Here is a 20,197-nt window from a genome sequence, read left to right on the forward strand (position 1 = left end):
TGGTGTAAGCATACATGTAGCATAGCTTTATGTGATTGCGAAATATGGAAGAAACTGTTGTGAGACTTGAACTTTAAAAAGCAAGACACCAAAAAAAAAAAGTTGGAGCCTTTGAACTTTGATGCTAGTTATCTCTTGATGCCAAGAGACAGACAAAGAATTTCTTCTATAAACAACTTAATAACTGGAGCTAAGAGCTATTAAAAAATAAAAGGGAAAGCACAGGAGTGGATGTTAAGACACACTGCGATGGATGCACCTAAGAAGATGGCAATATGACTTTACCAAAATACTGGAAATATTAATTAAGCTTGTTTAAGTTAAGGGATATTACATCCCATATCGTTTTTGGCTCTTCATATATCTAATAATATTAATTAAGCTTTTCTACTTAACATATAGTGTACGTTGTAATTTCCTGAAGTAATATCATTATGAATAACCAATGTAAGCCTTACCACTAAAACTACTATCTGCTGTAATAAAGAAGTATGCTTTACACTTTCTACAACTATCTCTGATCCAAAGTATTTTAATAAGAAGACAATACACCTTTTTTATTGTCTGTATGTGGAAAATATATGACTCCTGCATTAATTCAACCCCAGTATCTTCTCTGGATCTGGCTCCAACTGAGATCTCAATAAAAGTTGAAATCATTCTGGGTAGTAACCTATCCCAATAGCAATATACAAGTCCAAAAGGACGTATGCTTTGCATTATGGGATACTAAAGCATTTGATGTGGTCAACAACTTCTATATTATTATTACGTGAAACCTCCAAGGAGTCCAAAGACTCATCAAGGGAGGGCACCTATTCCACAAACTCTCCATCTGCACCAGACAATCACAAACATCCATGCCCACATCAGGATTCAAACCCACAGCCTTTTTGCTGGAAAGTGGATACACTAACCACTTGGCCAACCAGTCCGGCTGTATATAAGTAGGTGTGAAGATATTTCAAGTGCAGACTTTGCTTGCTTACACTTGGATAAAGGATTAAATAAGAACATAATTTCTTGTCAAGTATAATTTACACCATTTGTAGTTGTATACTTTTCTTATAATGTTTGATCATTAGTTCAGTTGCTGATGTAAGTGGATGCTGTAACAACTGTACAAGATAACTGTATAATCAAGATTAAATACTGCACTTAAATATTCATGACTCTAGAAGAATATCCATTTTCACATATCTAATTCTCATGAAATGTAATTATTCAAGATCAAATACCTCATTTAAATAAAGGGTTTCACATAGCTGGACATGTATAACATCTGCGTAAAGCAAGAAATCCATGGCAGGTATGCTTCTCTGTGTATGCTTTGCAATCTTATATGAGGAGCTGCATACAACAATTACAATGTAATAGTATACAAGCTATATGCAACACAATGAGGAGGTAGTTAAAAAAGTTACCCTTTTAGTTACAATGAAGTAAATAAATCATTATTCAAATTTGAACTAATTACCTTACCTTGAAGGGGTTCAAAGGTATCCATGAAGTCATCCAAAGCTGGTTGCAACTGCACAAGACCTGGCTGGATGAAATCAGCAATGCCAGCTCGAGCAGCTAAAAAATAATAATTGTTATATAGCAATTCTCAAAACACTGGATTTTAACCTGGAGCAATATACCAAACATGTTCAATGGATGCTTCAATTTTACATGTCCCTTTTGAATGATAATGTCTATAAGGTCTTTTTTGTTTTGTTCTGTCTCATCATTTTCTCTTATGCTTTTTGTTTATTTTTTTAGAGCTTAAATGATCACAAACTGTTTGTTAGGCTAGTTTTCAGGTCACTTGTATACAGGATGGTGATGGGAATGCATGTAGATAATTAATTGAATAAGTGCTCTGCATGTATACTAGAGAGGGAAAATTTCTTTCACTTTTCGGACTAGTTCAGTTCACAACAGTTCAATGAAAAGTATTATTCTTAAGTTTAGTTCATTAAGTTCACTAGTTAATTTAGGTGTCAGTGATTTATGTTGTTTAGTGTGAACCCACCACCTTACTTATTAGAGATCCATGGTAGACTGCAAAAGTGTACCATGGATGTATAGCACATAGGTTTCATGGATGGAATTGCCATTAAAAAAAAAAAAGATAATTTCTCAGGTAGGCTCCTCACTATACTTGATCAATGGCATAAAACCATAATACCTCCTACATCATGTAGTATTCACACAAACACACAAGGATTTTTTTTTTTTTTTTAACATGCATCCACCCATGAAAGGTTGTAAACCTATAGCATATCATCACCATAAGTAGCTAAGAGTTAGATAAATTGAAATACTGTATATCTTTCTTTTATTATTATTATTGCAGACATTCATTTTTTTAAAGTGCATTTTGCAAGAAAACAGTCATTCTTGTATAGTAACAACATTTATTATCAAAGCAACTGAATATAAAGCTATTTTAACCCTTTGAACCTTGAGCTCTCCCACTTTACGGCACCATGACTGCAGGCACCAAAACAATTTTCAACCACTCTGGAAAACACTTATTTTAATTTGAAAACTTAAATCTCATAAGGTGACTTCCCAAAATGCTATAATACATAAGTTTTGGGATATAGTATGATTATGAATTTCACTTATTCACTATGTTTCTCATAGTATACCATCATTTATGCAAGTGTTCAATGATTTATCACCAGAATTCAACTTGAGAATGATAAGTATCAAAGCAGTTCTCACCACCAGATGCAATAAACAAGAACTAATGATTTATACTAGTAGAGCATTTTAGCATACTCAGGCAAGTGCTTTTCCTTTTTTATCACCTGACAATCATCAAGTCAACAGAAGTTGACCTGATTTGCTTTCAATGTCATCAAAAGTATAGTGGGGGGGCAGAGAAGTCCGACCATACCTCCTCATGGTCCCTTGAATCTTTTTGACCAAATTTACTATGGTCCGATCTCAAGGTGACTAATGGCAACAGCATACAATTTTCCAATGAAGAGACAGGAAGAAACCAACCAACGCTGCCACGTTAGATACCTGTCTAGAGTTGCAATCCGGGCTCCTGATGGAAAATATGCTGAGGACTCATATTAACATTTTGGAACTCAACATGAATGGTACTCAGGCAAAAATGGATGAACTTAAATACATACTTAACAAAAACAATACCCATATTGCTTGCCTATATTTTGAAAAACGTGCTATTGATACCACCATTTTTATACCTTTTATCCGGTCAAGACACATTGATGATATGTTCTTCATTTGGGCACATGGCCTAGATCAGTGTTTCTCAACCTTCTTTCATGTTTTTGTGCCCCCCCTCCCACCTTGCAATTCTTGTGTTGAGACACTGACAAAACCCATAAAAGCTAGCAAAACAAAACAAAAAAACAACAAAAAAAAACAACTAGGAATTAATTAAAATTTTTAAATATTCATACAAATTTAAATATGTCATCAAATCTTTCGAAAATTGTATAGATCTGGCAACACTGCACAGACTGTTCAATCGTATCGGCCTTTTGGAAACATTCGCAATTTCCTCAAGAGAAGTCTTGAATGTTCTGAAAATATTTCTGCGAGTATAAATAAGGCTTGAAATGGCAAGACTGACAGTGAGAAGTCGATGGTTCTCATTATTTTACTCCTATTCACAATGACTGTGATACATGGTATAAAAACAATCTTTTCTAGTGTAGAAAAATGGATACATTTTTAATTAGGCGTAAGCAGGTATCTAACGACTGTTAAGTGTCAACATCAACAAATTCAGGCTCACAGTATATCACTCTGAAAGCAAAATCAAGAAAATATGCAGCAGAATATTTAGATTTTGGTTTTACAAAGACTGAAGTAAATGATGAAAAAAGACTACTGTGTGTTATTTGTTAGAAAATTTTGGTGGCTGATAGCACGAAACCGAATAAACTTAAAAGACATTTGGAAACACTTCATAAGGGGTATGTTAACAAACTGCAAGAGGTCTTTGCTGCCAAACTGAAATGATGAGAAAAGCAAAAATCTAGCATTAAAAAACCTTTGTCTGTAAATGAAAAAGCTTTACTAGCTTCTTACAAAAGTTAAAATATGCTAGGTGCAAAAAGCCCTATATTATCAGAGAAGACCTAATTCTGCCAGCTACGTTGATTAGTAGAATCAACACAGAAATTGTAAAAACTATGCTCTGAGAAAGTTTTACTAAACAACTACTATCAAATGATACTGTTGCTTGGCAAATTGGTGATATATGTGAAGATAGCTTTTGCAACAAGACAGCAACTTTTGTCGAAGCTTTGTGACCAATTATTCTCAATTTGGCTTGACGAGGCAACAGACAGCAACAGGGATTGTCATTTACTTGCTTATGTTCAATTTTGCAACAGATTATTATTATTACGTGACACTCCAGGGGGTCCAAAGACTCATCGAGGGAGAGCACCTACTCTACAACTCTATCTCCGTCACTCAATCCAACCAATTAACAAGCTGTAACTACACCAATGCCATCTACTGCCTGCCACCACCACCACCACTAGTATTTTCAAAGACAATCACAAACATCCATGCCCATGGCAAGCCAGCGATTAGCAGTTGAAGAGTTATTGTTTTGTAAACCAATAGAAAGAAGAGCTACAGCACCTGAATTGTTCAAAATATTGGACGATTTTATATACAAGGCAAACATACAGTGGAAAAATTGTGTTGGAATTTGCACTGATGGAGCTTGGGTTATGTCTGGAAGGTTTAAAAGTTGTAAAACGTTGTAAAAAGTTTAAAACATACAAGCCCTTGTGAGGGAAAAATTCCCATAATGTATTTGGACACATTGCATGATTCATAGAGAAGCTCTTGCTGCAAAGGAAATGAGTCCTGGTCTAAACAATGTGTTAACAACAGTTATAACCATGGTGAATTATATAAAAATGAGACCTTTAAAATCAAGACTGTTTTCTGAACTTTACAATGACATGGCTGGAGATGAACATTCAGCGTTACTATTTTACTGAGACAAGATTGTTATCACAGGGAAAATATTTACAACGTGTTTATGAATTAAGAGACAATATAGCAAATTTCTTGGAAGGGGAAAATCAAGAAGCAGAGAAGTTTAGAGACTACTTATTTGTGATAAAATTGAGCTACTTGGTGGACATATTAGAGAAACTAAATATATTAAACCTGCAACTCCAAGGAAAAAATACACATATCTTAGAGATGAGTGATAAAGTTAATGCTTTTTGTAAAAAACTAGAGTTATGGAACAAAAAGGTAAAGCAACAAAAATTAGAAATGTTTGCAAATGTGGATGAATTTATCAAGACCTAGAAGGCAGAAGAGCAACACATCAAAGTTTTATTTGCAACTATTGAAAATCGTTTAACAATATTGATGAAGAATTTTAGAAACTATTTTATAACCAACGACAACATAATGGCAATGTACAAGCGGGTTAGAAACCCATTTCAAATTACCCCTGAAGGTTTCTCAATTGAAGAAGAGGAACAATTTATAGACTTCACATCAAGAGGCAAAATTAAAAAAACAATTTGCATCTAAATCGCTGTTTGAATTTTGGGTCGGTGTTGATGAATTTTCTGCACTAAAGTCAAGAGCTTTTCGTGCGCTTTTGCCATTTCCAACATTTTATCTTTGTGAAATCGGGTTTTCTGTAGTTGATGTCTTAAAAACAAAATATAGATCTCAGTTAAATATAGAAAGAGAACTGAGTGTCAATTTCCAAGTATCACCATCATATGAAAAGCTTCGCTCTGCAACACAGGCCCAAGGAAGCCATTAATATTTAGATTCATTGTTATTGTTTAGTTTTAATTAGTTGCTCAGTATATTTTACAATACTGATATGTTCCCAGAATCATCCAGTTCAGTACAGAGAAAGAAAATAACAATGGTCTGTCTTTTCCAGACACTTTAATCACACATTTTCCTAATGGTACACTTTCTTTCACAATTTACATAAAACCAATTCATGTGACCCCTCCTGACCCCTCCCCTGCAACATATATACACACACACACACAAAAAAAAAAAAAAACTTGACAATATGATATTAGATAAACTCTAGATAAGAGATACCAACCTTTGTTCTAATCAGGCTTCTCTCACAGCAGAATTTTGTCAATTTTAATAAAATAAACAAAATACCCGTTTCTCTCTCCATCCCCAAATTCTCTCAACATATAATTACAGTAATACATATTTTTATGATAGCTGACAGACATACAAAAAAAAAAAAAAAAAAAACAGAATTTATTTCAAACCAATATATTCATCTTTTTAAACTTGTCATGTCGACTGCACCATTTTGTTTAATGGATCTTCTTCTTTGTCTTCACCATTATCCTATTTCACTCAGGGTGGGCTCTCTTAGTCTGTAATCGCCAGGATATTCTGTTCTGGGTTGTATGCCTCCAACTTTATTTATTTATTTATATTTTTTTTTTATAAGGGACATTCATGTTAAACAGGGCCTAACATATTCCCTTGGTTCTGCACACACTTCCATTACCTCCTGCATCATGAGATCTACAGGGCATCGTATGACATGTCCATACCATCTATGCCAGCACTCAATTATTTTATCAGCAATATATCTAACTTTGAAGCATCCACGGATGATTCGTTACACACTTTATCCAGCATGGTAACTCCTCCAGCCCATATCAGCATCTTCATCTAAGTGATGTGTAGCTTCTGTTCATTTTGTTTAATGAAAAGAAATTTTTCTGTTCATTAAACAAAAAATTTTAATAAAAAAAAAAAGTTTAATAACAAAAAAATGTGTGTGTACATGTATTTCCTGCACCCATAAAAAGGTTAGGCTCATACCACAAGTATTATTTGAGTATTTCTAATTCCTTTTTGGCATATATATATCTACTTGAAAACAATTCTAGTTTGCCCAAAATCCTTAACCTCATATTATTATTATTACTATTTCGTGACACCTCCTAGGAGTCCAAAGACTCATCGAGGGAGGGCACCTACTCCACGACTCTCTATAAAGTTGTACAGTAGATACACCAACACCATTTACTGCTCACCACTACTAGTATTTTTTGTCAGCAAATTGAGTGCACCTTAAAGGCCAATTTCTCTGTATTCATTTTAGTCTCTTAAGATTAAGATAAGAGAACTGTAATGTAAAAGTAACATTGTTTAATAAATATAAAATTGTACAAATATAATTATTTACATAAATCTGTAATAAGTGGAAAAAGAAGAATTGGAAGACCAAGAAAGAGATGGAATGATACTGGAACAGCCACCAGGCCTAAAATCCATGTTAGGAAGAAGAAGAAGACATAAATCTGTATAAAAATATTTCATAAGAGATACACTTTCTCTCTCATATTCACCCTATTTAAATTTAATTTCAGGAATTTAAAAAAAAAAAAAAAAAAAAAGGTGGTGCTTAAGGGTCAAAGCTGTATAACTGAGAGGAGACCTTCACATAGCTCTTAAAGGAATGCGGAGAACCAAATAGGGCTTCTGACTTAATGTCCAATCCTCAGCTTCTCGTGGTGCACCCTGTTGGGTACCTACCTGGATACCGAACGAACGAGGATGGTCTGGCAATTTGGGATTTAGCCAACCAAATCGTATTCTTATTGGTTAAAACAAAATAAAAAATGATGGTACAGCATGACAAAATTTCATGCTGGCTGGGGCATCGCCCGGTTAAACAAGGCCCCAGTTGTTTTAGCCAGGGAACCAGAGCGAAGAGTCAGCTACTGGAACAAATCTGAAAATATACCTCAACTCAACATCACTAGAGTTAAAGATCAGTACTATCAACATAAGAAGCCTCAATGGCAAAAAAATGAAGCTAGCTGAGGAATTAGATAAGTACCAGATCGACATAATAAGGGTGACTGAAACAAAAAAAGACAAAAACTGGTGAGATCTTTCTGAGCAGAAAATACAAAATGTTATATTCATGACAATCAAGAAAAAGAAGGAGTAACCATAGTATTCAATACTGAATACGCGGCAAATCTTCTTGAATGGCAAGCAGTCTCAAGTAGAGCGATATGGACAAATATCAGAATGGGGAACTGGACAATGAGACTTATTTGTGCCTAAGGTAGAAGTGGAGAAATTTTTTGAAGCTTTAGAAAAAGCAACTGACACAACGAAAAAGGAAAAGTTGGTCCTTGTTGGGGATCTGAATAGCAGAGTAGGAAATGATTGTCAGACATACAAAAATATTTTGGGAAAATTTGGAGAAAATAGCAAAGCTAATAATGTCAAATATCTGTTGGATTTCTGCTCAGGACATGGACTGCTTATCTAACACCACGTTCCAACATATAAATGTGCACAAATTCACATGGAGAGAAGAGGCAAGGAATGAGAAAAGTCTCATTGACTACGTTATTGTTGATAGTGATGTTTTCTCCCTGCTGCAGGACAGAGTGTACAGAGGATTTGAAATTGGAAGTGATCACTATTTAGTCTTGAGCAGGATAAAATAGTATTTCATATTGAAAAGAAAAACATGTAAGAAAGTTTTAAAGCGAATAAAAGTTGAGCAGCTCTGAGATGTGAACTGTAGATTAAAATACACTAAGATTATTGAAGAAAAAATGAAAGAGTTTGAGAACAGGAACCAAACCTTGGAGATTAAGTGGCAAGTCGTGAAGAAAACCCTAATTGATTCAGCTAGAGAGGCATGTGGTGAAGTTGTCTGTAAGGATAGAAAAATTAGAACTCCATGGTGGACACAGGAAGTTAAAGAGGCAGTGAAGAAAAAGAAGAAAGCATATCAAAAGTTCCTGGCAAATAAGTCATCTTGTGCTCTTAGAGAATACAGAAACAAATGTAAGAAAGCTAAATAGTGTGTAAAACTAGCTAAACAAAAGTCATGGGAGGACTTTGACAGGAACATAGAAAATAAATATCAAGAAGGTGGCAAAATATTCTGCAGGTTTTTAAAGAAGCTTAGGAATGGAGGAAAGAGTGCTGTAAAAGGAATTATAGATGATAAAGGTGACATGAAAACTGGAGAAAAGGATATCTTTGAAGTATGGAGTAATTACTTTGAAAGAATTGCAAAATGAAACAAGCAGTGATGATAGCACAGTGGTAAAAAACACTCAACAGGAATGCAGTCAGCAATACATATCCATACTTGAAGTAGAAAAAGCCATCAAAGGTTTGAAATGTGGAAAGATGCAGATATTCGCCAAAAATGCTGAAGTATGGTGGTATAAAAGTCTTACAGTGGCTGCACTGCATAGTACAGAATGCCTGAACAGAGGGACGAATTCCCGATGATTGCAGTAGAGCTCTCATAGTACTCATATATAAAAAGGGAAATAAAACTGAATGTGACAATTACAGAGGTATTTACCTAACGAGTGTTCCTGGCAAAGTATATGCAAGTATACTTGAGAAACAGTTGAGAAGAATTGTGGAAAAAAAGCTTGGTGAAGAACAAGCTGGATTCAGGCCAAATAGAGGGTGCCAGGATAGGATCTTCACTTTACGACAAATAGTCGAGAAAGCATGGGAATATAACAAAGATCTGTATTTAAGTTTTGTCGATTTGGAAAAGGCATATGAGAAGGTACCAAGAGAGAAGCTATTCAATACGCTACAGTTATATGGTGTCAATGAGTCATTATATCAAGCAATATTTAGTCTTTATTTGAGTTGTAAGTCACCAGTTAGAATTGAAGGAAATACAGGAAGATGGTTTAATGTTAAATCTGGTGTGAGACAAGGATGTACATTATCTCCTCTGTTATTCATTATCTATGAGGATCACATTATAAAGGAAAGTGGTATTAAACATGATATCAAAATTGGAGATGTTAATGTCAGTTCTTTGCTTTATGCAGACGATGTTATACTTCAAAATAAATCCATTGCAAGTTTGCAAGATTCTCTGACTAAATTGAATAATTGTTGTAATAGATATGGTATGAAGACCGCGCGGTTAGCCTAGTGGCTTTGCGCTTCGCAACCATATGCCTGGGGAAGGAGTGTCCCAGGTTCGATTCCCGTTGTAGACGTGAGGAATTTGAGGATCTTCCTCAGGCATAGCCAAGTTAGCCGGTCTTGGGCGCGGTCAGTAGGGTTTTTTCCGCCAGTTTACCTGGCGTTTTTCATCCCGCAAGCAGGCAAACCGGCCCCGTGAACATACGCCTCTACAGTCAAAAAATATATCCCCCCCAGCGTCAGACCAGGCGACGGGTCGGTTGGGAGTAGTACTAACAAGAAGTCGCATCTAAGTAACACGCGGACCCTGCATGGGAAGCGGGAATAACGCGTAGAAGAAGATATGGTATGAAGGTCAGCAATACTAAGACAATGAAAATAGTTAGAATCGTTGAAAATGTCAACTGTGTTTTGAACGGAGAACCTGTGGAACAAGTAAAACACTTCAGTTACTTAGGCACGATTTTTACTGAAGATGGTAAATTAAATATGGAAATAGACAACAGAATCAACAAAGTTGGTATGGTAGGAAGTCAATTGAATAAATTCATATGGAATAAGAGAGAAATTAGTCAGAACACTAAATTAGCTGTATACAAGACAGCGTTCAAACCAGTTTTAACTTATGGATCCGAGAGCTGGGTCAGAATTAAAACACTTGACCAAAGACTAGAGACCGCAGATATGAGAGTCCTGAGAAGAATTAGAGTCATGAACAGATGACATCAATGGCAATATCATATTAAAAACGAGGATATTAGGAAAGAACTTGACACTGTTGGCATCCAGGAAAGCATTAGCAGAGCTAATCTAAACAGAATGGGCGAGGAAAGATTAGAAAAACGAGTGTTCTCTGCCAGGTTGGCAGGAAAACGACCCAGAGGAAGACCAAGATATAGGTGGATTGATATGGTACAATGTGACTTAGACGATAGCAATATAAGATCTGATAATGTTGGAGTCTTGACAAGTAACAGACTGATTTGGAGGAAAATTGTAGATAGGAAGTTAGTAATGACGTAAATTTTTCATGTAGTACTATCATATATTGTACAACCCTTGAGGGTACATGGCAGGAATTTGATGATGATGAAAAAAAAAAAAAAAAAAAAAAGTATCGACAAAGCAAAGAAACAAATTCTTTTGCTAAGCCTATCCAGAATTCAACATATTTGACCTTTCAATACAATCACTTCCCAAATAACAGTCTTCTCACTCTGATTCAAAGTTAACAATCTTCCAAAAGAAAGAAAAGTTCTTGCCCTACTTCACTTGATTTAGTGTAAACAAGAAAAGAGAAAAGTTGCCCTGCTTCAGAAAGCTATCCATGAAGAGAAAACAGAGCAAACTGTTGGCTTTAAAGTTCTCTAAAACAATATATTATGAATTCACAGTTCCATTCTTTATCTGAATAATACAGTTTTCTTCTTGTCTTCAATATTCTGTAATACACACTATCATGAAGAACACAATTCAGAAGAAAACATAACTTGTCTTGCAACAAAATTATCTGCCTTCAGGAACAAACACTAGACCAAAACTAGTACTGGAATTTGTTCTTGCCAAACTTGACCTACTGTTCGTTATTTTAAAATAAGAACAATCTCAAAGGCCTTATTCTAGATTTTTATCTTCTGGTGGTTGTACACCATTTGAAAGCATAAATACTTTAAAATAAATTTATAGGTCTCCAACATTCCTACAACTCTAAACAGGACTGCATGTTCTCGTTCCAACCTCCACAGCAATAAAACAAACAGATATTACTTAGCTGCACTGATACCTCGATGTCTGTGCATGCACACAGTAGCTTCAAACTCTGGTGAATGTTAACAGTGCTCTCTTTGTACAGGTAGGATAAAACAATATGGAAAATAAACCTTCAAGTTAGAAAGGTTGTTTTATTATTCAGTTTACCTCTATAAAGTAAAGTAACGATAGTTTCTTGATATCTGCTGAATTAATGTAGTGCAGTTATTGAATTTGAAAACTGTTAACTTCATGCACTGTCTCCATTGCCATTATGAATACTTGATAACTAGTTACAAAACTGTTTTAACAATGCCTACATTTTAAAAAATGATTTATTAACATAATTCTTTATTCTCCTTGTGAGTTTAATTTTAGCAATAAATTAAATTTTGAGACAGAGTTAAAATAAACTATTATATTTATTACAGGAAATAAATGTGAAGGGAGAGGAGAAAGAAATACACCATTTTGCCAGCCTGGTCAGCTGATGGTTAGCATACATGCTCTCCAATCAACCAACAGGCTGTGGGTTCATGGGCATGGATGTTTGTGATTATCTTTAGGTGGGAAATGAATTTCATTGCCCTGTGTGAGACCACTGCTCCACTTATTAGAGGACTGAAGTGGCTTGAGAACAGGGTATCCAGACAAAATATACTATATGTTTGCAAATAACCTTTCGTGGATGGGAGCAACATAAAACTATCCAATTTTTTAAAACTGCTTAATACATGTCACCTAATTTATATGAAAAAAATAAAATGTGATATATCTGAATGACAGTCATCAGTACTCCACATCATCATCAGGGAGAGAAGAAAGATCATTTGACAACATTCAAAACATGAATCAAAGATATGAGCCATGTTGCATGTGCATACTTGCTCATGTGTCTAGTTACAGTTGAATTAACAAGAGAATGCATTATCAGAACTCAAAGGGGAAAAATGGGTAGCTTTTGTAATTCAAATAGAAGGTTATATAACTTATTCATTATTACAAAAACAATTAATCGTGATTACTTCCCAAAACGGAGACTGGATGACATTGTAGAGCTCTACAGGTTTCAAAAAACATACGAATAAATTTAAATCAAATGGAATGAAGAATCTTGGTTTGATTCCAAAGAACTCTGTCTAGTATCAATGTAAGGAAGGCCAGACTTTTCAGATTCCAAGAATTTGATGTAGTTTTGATGTTCTTGGATTCTAACTGCAGCAGAACAGGACACTAAATAGATACCAGCCAAGCAAGGAAGAGGTGGTAATTTATTTTTGTTGGATGGTAGCAAAGAAGACAGCTTCTGAGCTGGTTTGAAGGTGATATATCGTAAATTATACTTACAATGAACCAGAAACATAACAATAAATATAGAATTTTGATAAAAACTCTGTAATAAAACCTTTTGTATTTGATATGTGGCACCACTATCATGCTGTGTACACCACCTTAACACCCTTGAATTAAATATGAGAAGCTTAAGGAGAAGAAGCATATAATGATCAGGATCTATGATAAAAATATCACCTTGTATAAGGAAAGGTATCTCTAACAATAATAAGAGCATAAAACAATTTATGTTTATATTGATACACTTACCAATTTCTCTAGGATTTGGAAAATCAAATGGCTGGTTAGGAATAAGGGTGCTAAATAATGTGTCACTAAAGTCCATTATAAACTCATCATCCATGCTGAAAGAACTTGGTGATAAATTGCTGCTGTTTGACCACAGAGGCCACCTGTGATCAAAATCAACTGCCATCTATATAATAAAAATAAAGTAACGGACATTTTTCCACCAGAACATGCACTGCTCATCTTACTGTACAAGAATTTCTGTACCATTCATTAAGGGAGGAAAAAACCAAACCATAACATAAAGAAAGAAGACACCTCAAAAAGAGGTTTATATATATATATATATATATATATATATATTTACTTATACTAGAATGCAATTATATTCAATAAATATATTATTAAACTTAGCAATGGATGACCACACATGTAAAGTTTAGAATCAGGCTTAATAGTTTAGACCAATATTTCAAATGGTCAAGGATACATCCGTTATCCCATAAGGGAATAAATAACATTTTTCAACTATACTTTCGAACATGACGAAAGCAAACGTAAAGTAAAAAAGGTTTTCATTTAGCAACAATGCATCATGCGCAGTGGCAAAAGCGCATTCAGCGGTGACCTTCCTCAGCAGTCGGCAATAGGTACGTGTCTTCAACAGTTCATCAGTTGAATTTGTTTTTGAGAAATAGGTTATTAGAATATTTATCGTTAAATATTTCACGATATTTTGTGCAAACATGGCCCCTACACGCCCAATCAAAAAACCTAGCGAAGAATCACAGAAAAAGTGATGAGCAATTGATCTTGAAACGAAGTTGCAACATGAAGCTGGTAAGCTCGTCAGTGTGATTGCACATGACTTCGGATGGTCTCGTTCTACAGTGATGACCATTTGAAAAATAAGGATAAAATCGTAGAGGCTGTGAAAGGATCCGCTTCCATTAAATCGATGAATGAAGCAACGACAATGTCCTATCAGTGATGTGGAAAAGCTACTTTCATCATGGATAGAGGACCTAAATGAAAAGCGCATACCATTAGCACTAGGACCATAACAGCTAAAGGCACTAAGTCTGTTCACCATGTTAAAGGAGAAAGCAGGGTCCAATTATGCCTACAAATTCAATACCTCTTCCAGTTGGTTCATGAGATTCAAGCAGCGTTTTATGCTGCATAATGTGAAAATGTTTGGAGAATCTGCAAGTGCTGATGAGAAGGCTGCCAAGGAATTTGTAGAGGAAATGGATAAAATTATTAAGGAGGAAAATTATTTGCCACAGCAAATATTTAATATGGATGAGACCTTGTTGGGAAAAAAATGCTCGAGCAGACATCATCCACAAAAAGCTAAAATCTGTGCCTGGTTTCAAAGCTCTTAAAGATGTAATTATGATTCTGTTAGGGAGTAATATGGCTGGATATAAACTGAAACCATTTGTGATATGGCACAGTGAAAATCCACGAACCTTCAATAACATTAGGAAGCATACTCTTCCAGTTCATTATCAGAGCAATAAGAAGTCGTGGATGGCTGAAAAACTGTTTGAGGATGCCTTAATCAACTGTTATGTGAGTGAAATAGAAAGCTATTGTGTGAAAGAAAATGTGGAATTTAAAATTTTATTAATTTTAGATCTGGAAATGGCAAAGAGAGCCTCTGTAGCTCAGTCAGTATAGACGAAGCCCTTTGGTCGGAAAGACCTGGGTTTGATTCCCTCAGTGACGTGAGGAACCTTTATCTGGTCTCTTTCGACCAAAGGTGAGTTAGCCGGTCTCATACGGAGGTAGGGGGTTTTTTCACCTGGAAACTCGGTTTTTTTTGTCCCCAGAACAGGCAAACCAGCTCCGTCAACACATGGATTACAGTCATGAATACATACCAGTCATATGCCGATCCTGAGCCTGGATAAAATTGGGGTGTTGGAGAAAGCAATGAACTACCCTGTAAAAATCTCACCAGAAATACTTTGTAGGCAATGCCTACAAAAGTCACCTACAGTCAGAAATGACTGAAAGGGAAAATCAGTCAAATGCAAAGTCAGAATCCTGGTAAACAACAAAGTCTGCAAAAATATTCTATCAATAGAAGTGTTTCAAAAAGAATAATAGCTATTACAATAAACACAAACCCAAAAATAACAATTACATGTGCATATGCACCTACAGAAACAGCAGAGGATAAAGACAAAGAAACCTTCTACTCCACTTTCTTCTATAAAAACCTAGCCAACTATATTACCAAAATACCTACACAATGTGCACATAGTTGGAGGGAATTTCAATGCATAAATCAGAAAAGATGTAGCACAAAAAACATAAGACAATATACTTACCACGACTCAACCAATGAAAACAGCCATCTTCTTGTAGACTTTTGCAAGTCTCAAAACTTGATATCTCTTCAATCAACATTCCCAAATAAATCAGAAAGAAAACAGACCTGGCAACACCCCATTGGAATTAAGACTCAAATTGATCACATCTTAATAAATGGCAAATGGATAAGGTCAGCCCAAAACCATAGAATTCAACTCTGATCACAGAATTGTAAGTGCATGATTAAAGCTACGACTAAGAGCATCCAAATCACAGAAAAAACACCTCAGATACAATTGGAAAGAATTAAATTGCTCTAATAAGGCAAATCAATTTCAGCAACTCACAAAGAACAACCACCCACAAGTAGTATCAAATGATAACACAGACAATATATTTAAAGCAATAACTAGCATAATTCATCAAGCAGTCTCCCAAACATTTCTCAATCAAACACAAAAAGTGCAGCTAAAGATTGGGTAACCAAAGAAACAAACTCACTGATTGACAAGTGCAATAAAATAAAATGCAAAGTAAAAACCCAAGATTCCCTTCAATATAAAAATGAACTAAAGCAATTAAACATAGAGGTATAAAGAAGCCTACTTTCAGAACTTCTGCCAAGAGCTAGAAAACTGTCAAAAATTGCACAAGACAAGAGAAACTTACAAAACAGTGAAGTCCCTGAGCACAGCGGAAAGAAAAACCCAGAGTATTGAGAATCAAGAAAAAAGATGGAACCATGTTTGAAAACAAGACTGAGGAATTTGATGAATGGAAGGTATACTTCCAAAAACTCTTCTAAATACTGATTTCATCTCGAAAACCATAGTACCAGAAACTCTTAGTCAGCTGCGACGATTTCACCATGCAGGAGTTCATAATGGCCCTTCAACAACAAAAAAGCAGGAAAATCACAAGGAGCAGATGGTATCACAGTTGAGGCTTTAAAGCATTTCTCTATAGACATCAAAGAACAACTCTTACACATATATAACTTTGCACTTTCCTCCAGGAAAGTTCCTGAACAATGGAAAGAGAGTCAAATAATACAAATTCCAAAAAATGGTCACGTGATCAAACCTGAAAACTACAGAGGAATCACACTCCTTTCTACTCCACTAAAAATCTACAATAGAATGATATTAAATAGAACTGAACCACATATAACTCCATTACTTCGTACAAACCAGGCTAGATTCCTCAAAAAACGTGGTACTCTAGAATATGTTCACTGCATGAGAAGATATGATCTTCCGATACTTTGAACTAATAGAGGGTTCAAAGGTCAAGAACTATTGCTTTTGAACTTTATTGACTTTACTAAAGCATTTGATTCTGTTGACAGGGGACAACTATGGGAAACACTCAAACTTTATGGCATTCCACCTAAAATTATCAGGGCAATCAAGGCACCTACCAGGGCCCCATATCTATTCATCATAGTGATTGACTATATTTTTAAATTGATTCAAGTTAAATCTGGAATCCTCATGAAAGATCCATATATATATATACAGATGCACCTTGAAGACCTGAGCATTGCAGATGATATAGTCCTCACTGACTGCAACATTACAGATGCTCAGAACCACTTCAACAGCCTATGAGAACCGCAGAAATATTTGGACTCAAAATAAACTCTCAAAAAACAAAGATATTAAAAAATCAGATAGCTGGGCACATCTATATAAATCAAAATGATCACCTTAATGAAATAGAGGACTTTGTATAGCTAGGATCACACATCTCAGATTCCTTAAGACATTAACACAAGAAAATAGAAAGCATTCCAGTTCCACAGAAGTCTTAACAAAGTATAGAAGTTGAGCCTCATCTCAAAGGAGATGAATATTAGTCTTCACAAGTGCACCAGCCAGTCTATCTTTCTATATGGCTCACAGACCTGGAATATCTCAACAAAAGCAGCAACCAATATTATAAATAGCTTTGGAACTACTTGTCTAAGAAATATCCTGGATTACTCCTGGCAAGACCACATTTCCAACTCTACTATATTAGATGAAACTCAGCAAGATCCTCTAGTCAGCATTTTTCAAAGAAACCAAATAAAACAGCTCAACTACCAACTCAGACATCCACCCTCTGCACCTTTTTATGCTCTGGTCATCTATGCCCCTACAGATGGAAAAAGAAAACAAGGCAGATCTCAATATTGGAAATACATCAGCAATATTCTCCCTGTTTCCTCCCAATTCTCTGCATCAGTGATCCGTCAATTAGCATATGACAGAGAAGCCTGGTTTTCCTTCATGTCATAAGAACCTCCAAGCCCTATCTTAGTGTATACAGACTACTTATTTGGTTTCCCTATTTATAATTGTAAAATTATAAATAGGGAAACCAATTCAATATTTATCATGATATTAAAAATTTAGAATGCTAATGTAAGCTGTTTACTTCATGCATATGATAATATACTCTTAAACTTCAGGATTCTTTAAACCTGAACAATTCCTATAGCAAATTTCGTAGAAAATCAGCAATAAACAAGCAAAAAAATTATGAAAATAAGCAGAAACATGAAACGCATTCTCGATGAAGAAACAACAGAAAAAGTAAAATATCTGAACTATTCAGGCACAATTCTTAGTGAAGATGTCAAATTAAATATTGTGTAGGACTTTCTCTGATGAACTTTCTGACTTCATGGAGGCCTGTTATTATTTTTATTAATAATGATATTTTGCTTCAAAAGGTCTATAAGTATATACTAGCAAATGAAAACTACTTATAGAACTTTTGACTATATCCAAACATAATGCCAAAACTTACAAAGATTGTGTTGAAAAACTTAGAAATCATCAGTCAAAATTAGTACTTCACATTTAATCACAGTATGATGTAACATAAAAGAAAATCTTAATTATAGATTACTTAACTTTTTGAAGCATGAACTTTTGTATTAAAGAATATAAACAAGCATAAAACAAAGCATGCTCTATAATGTTTCATTCCACTGTACAATAGATATTAGGGAATAAAAAAAAAATTACTTAAATATAAAGAGCTAATAAGCTTCATTTCGGCAACAAAAACATTATTTAAATTAAGGGGATATTAAATCCCACATTGTTTTAAAAACGAATAAGAAACTCAAAGATTGGAATCAGAGAGTTTCTTGCCGAAAATAGTAAACTATAGTTTACTATCCTCGGCAAGAATTCGGGGAAATGGGGAGAATATTGCTGATGTATTTCCAATATTGAGTTCGGGATCTGCCTCGTTTTCTTTTTCCATCTAGTTTACTATATTTACTATATAGGGTAGTGACCTCCCACCATAATGTAATAACAGCATACATTTCCTAGGAAATGTGTTTTTACATTATGGAAAATACCTAAGACTAGCGATCAGAACTTTACCGACTTTGCTGCGAGATTTCCGGTATTGCACTACATGTTAGGGTCACTTGCATTTAGCGGACACTAGTGGTCGCCGATACTTTATAGTTTACCATATTCGGCAAGAAACTCTCTGATTCCAATCTTTGAGTTTCTTATTCGGTTTTAAAACAATGTGGGATTTAATATCCCTTAATTTAAATAATGTTTTTGTTGCCGAAATGAAGCTTATTAGCTCTTTATATTTAAGTAACTTAATGGTTGCACCTGTTTGGAAACTTGTATAGCAGAGTATAAGTTCTTTTCGCTATACACTTTGGTATTAACTTGGTCTAGCTACTCACTGATGAAGCCTCAAAAAAGGCTGAAACCGGTCTGGGTAGTGACCTCCCACCATAATGTAATAACAGCATACATTTCCTAGGAAATGTGTTTTTACATTATGGAAAATACCTAAGAATAGCGATCAGAACTTGACCGACTTTGCTGCGAGATTTCCGGTATTGCACTACGTGTTAGGGTCACTTGCATTTAGCAGACGCTAGTGGTTGCCGATACTTTATAGTTTACTATATTCGGCAAGAAACTCTTGATTCCAATCTTTGAGTTTCTTATTCAGTTTTAAAACAATGTGGGATTTAATATCCCCTTAATTTAAATTAAAAAAAATTTTTTTTAGTGACTTTTATGTAGAATTAATTTTATGTACATTAACAAAGAAATAACTTAGGAACAAACCAATCTCCATTCTGTTTACTGGTCTAATAAGCGAAGTCAGAGCTAAACAAACTAAGAGAGGAAAGCAAAGTTTCTTATAATGATTAGTTTGCAATAATGAGTAATTTTAGAAAGGTAGGGCTACTACGATCATCTAGTCAGTGATAAGTTTGTTACAGTGAAGTTTGCTAGTAAGAATCAACTATAGTGGGTTTTAACTTTTTTGAAGTCCAGAAGTCTTAAATGGCATGCTGTTTTCATGTTAATCTTTTGAATGCATTTAACAAAACACTTAATTCAGGCATCATGAAGCAAACTAACTTTGACAACAATGTAAAGATCAACCAATTTTAAACTTTATGACAAGAGTTGTTTATCATAATCTCTCCAAAATCTCTCAGACCCCCCCCCCTCTCATTAAAAAAAAAAAAAAAAAAAAAAAAAAAAAGGCAAACAAGATTTTTCACCAATGTTTCTCAATCATCAAGTGAAATTACTAATAGTAAACA

At 34.8% G+C, this 20,197-nt stretch overlaps 1 protein-coding gene across 1 annotated transcript in view; it reads right to left on the reverse strand.

Moving 5' to 3' along the window:
• Mondo (MLX interacting protein mondo) overlaps positions 1–20,197 on the reverse strand; it is a 253,492-nt gene that overhangs the window by 175,771 nt on the left and 57,524 nt on the right. Inside the window, exons 5-6 of the mRNA XM_090413412.1 lie at positions 13,303–13,468; positions 1,483–1,578 (exon numbers count right to left, since the gene is read on the reverse strand). Of these exons, the coding sequence (XP_090269538.1) occupies positions 1,483–1,578; positions 13,303–13,468 (262 nt within the window). The remainder of the gene's footprint in view (positions 1–1,482; positions 1,579–13,302; positions 13,469–20,197) is intronic.

This window comes from Typopeltis vanoorti, chromosome 24 (assembly GCF_054136105.1).
Source record: "Typopeltis vanoorti isolate ZY-2024b chromosome 24, IOZ_Tvanoo_1.0, whole genome shotgun sequence".
Lineage (NCBI taxonomy): Eukaryota > Metazoa > Arthropoda > Arachnida > Uropygi > Thelyphonidae > Typopeltis > Typopeltis vanoorti.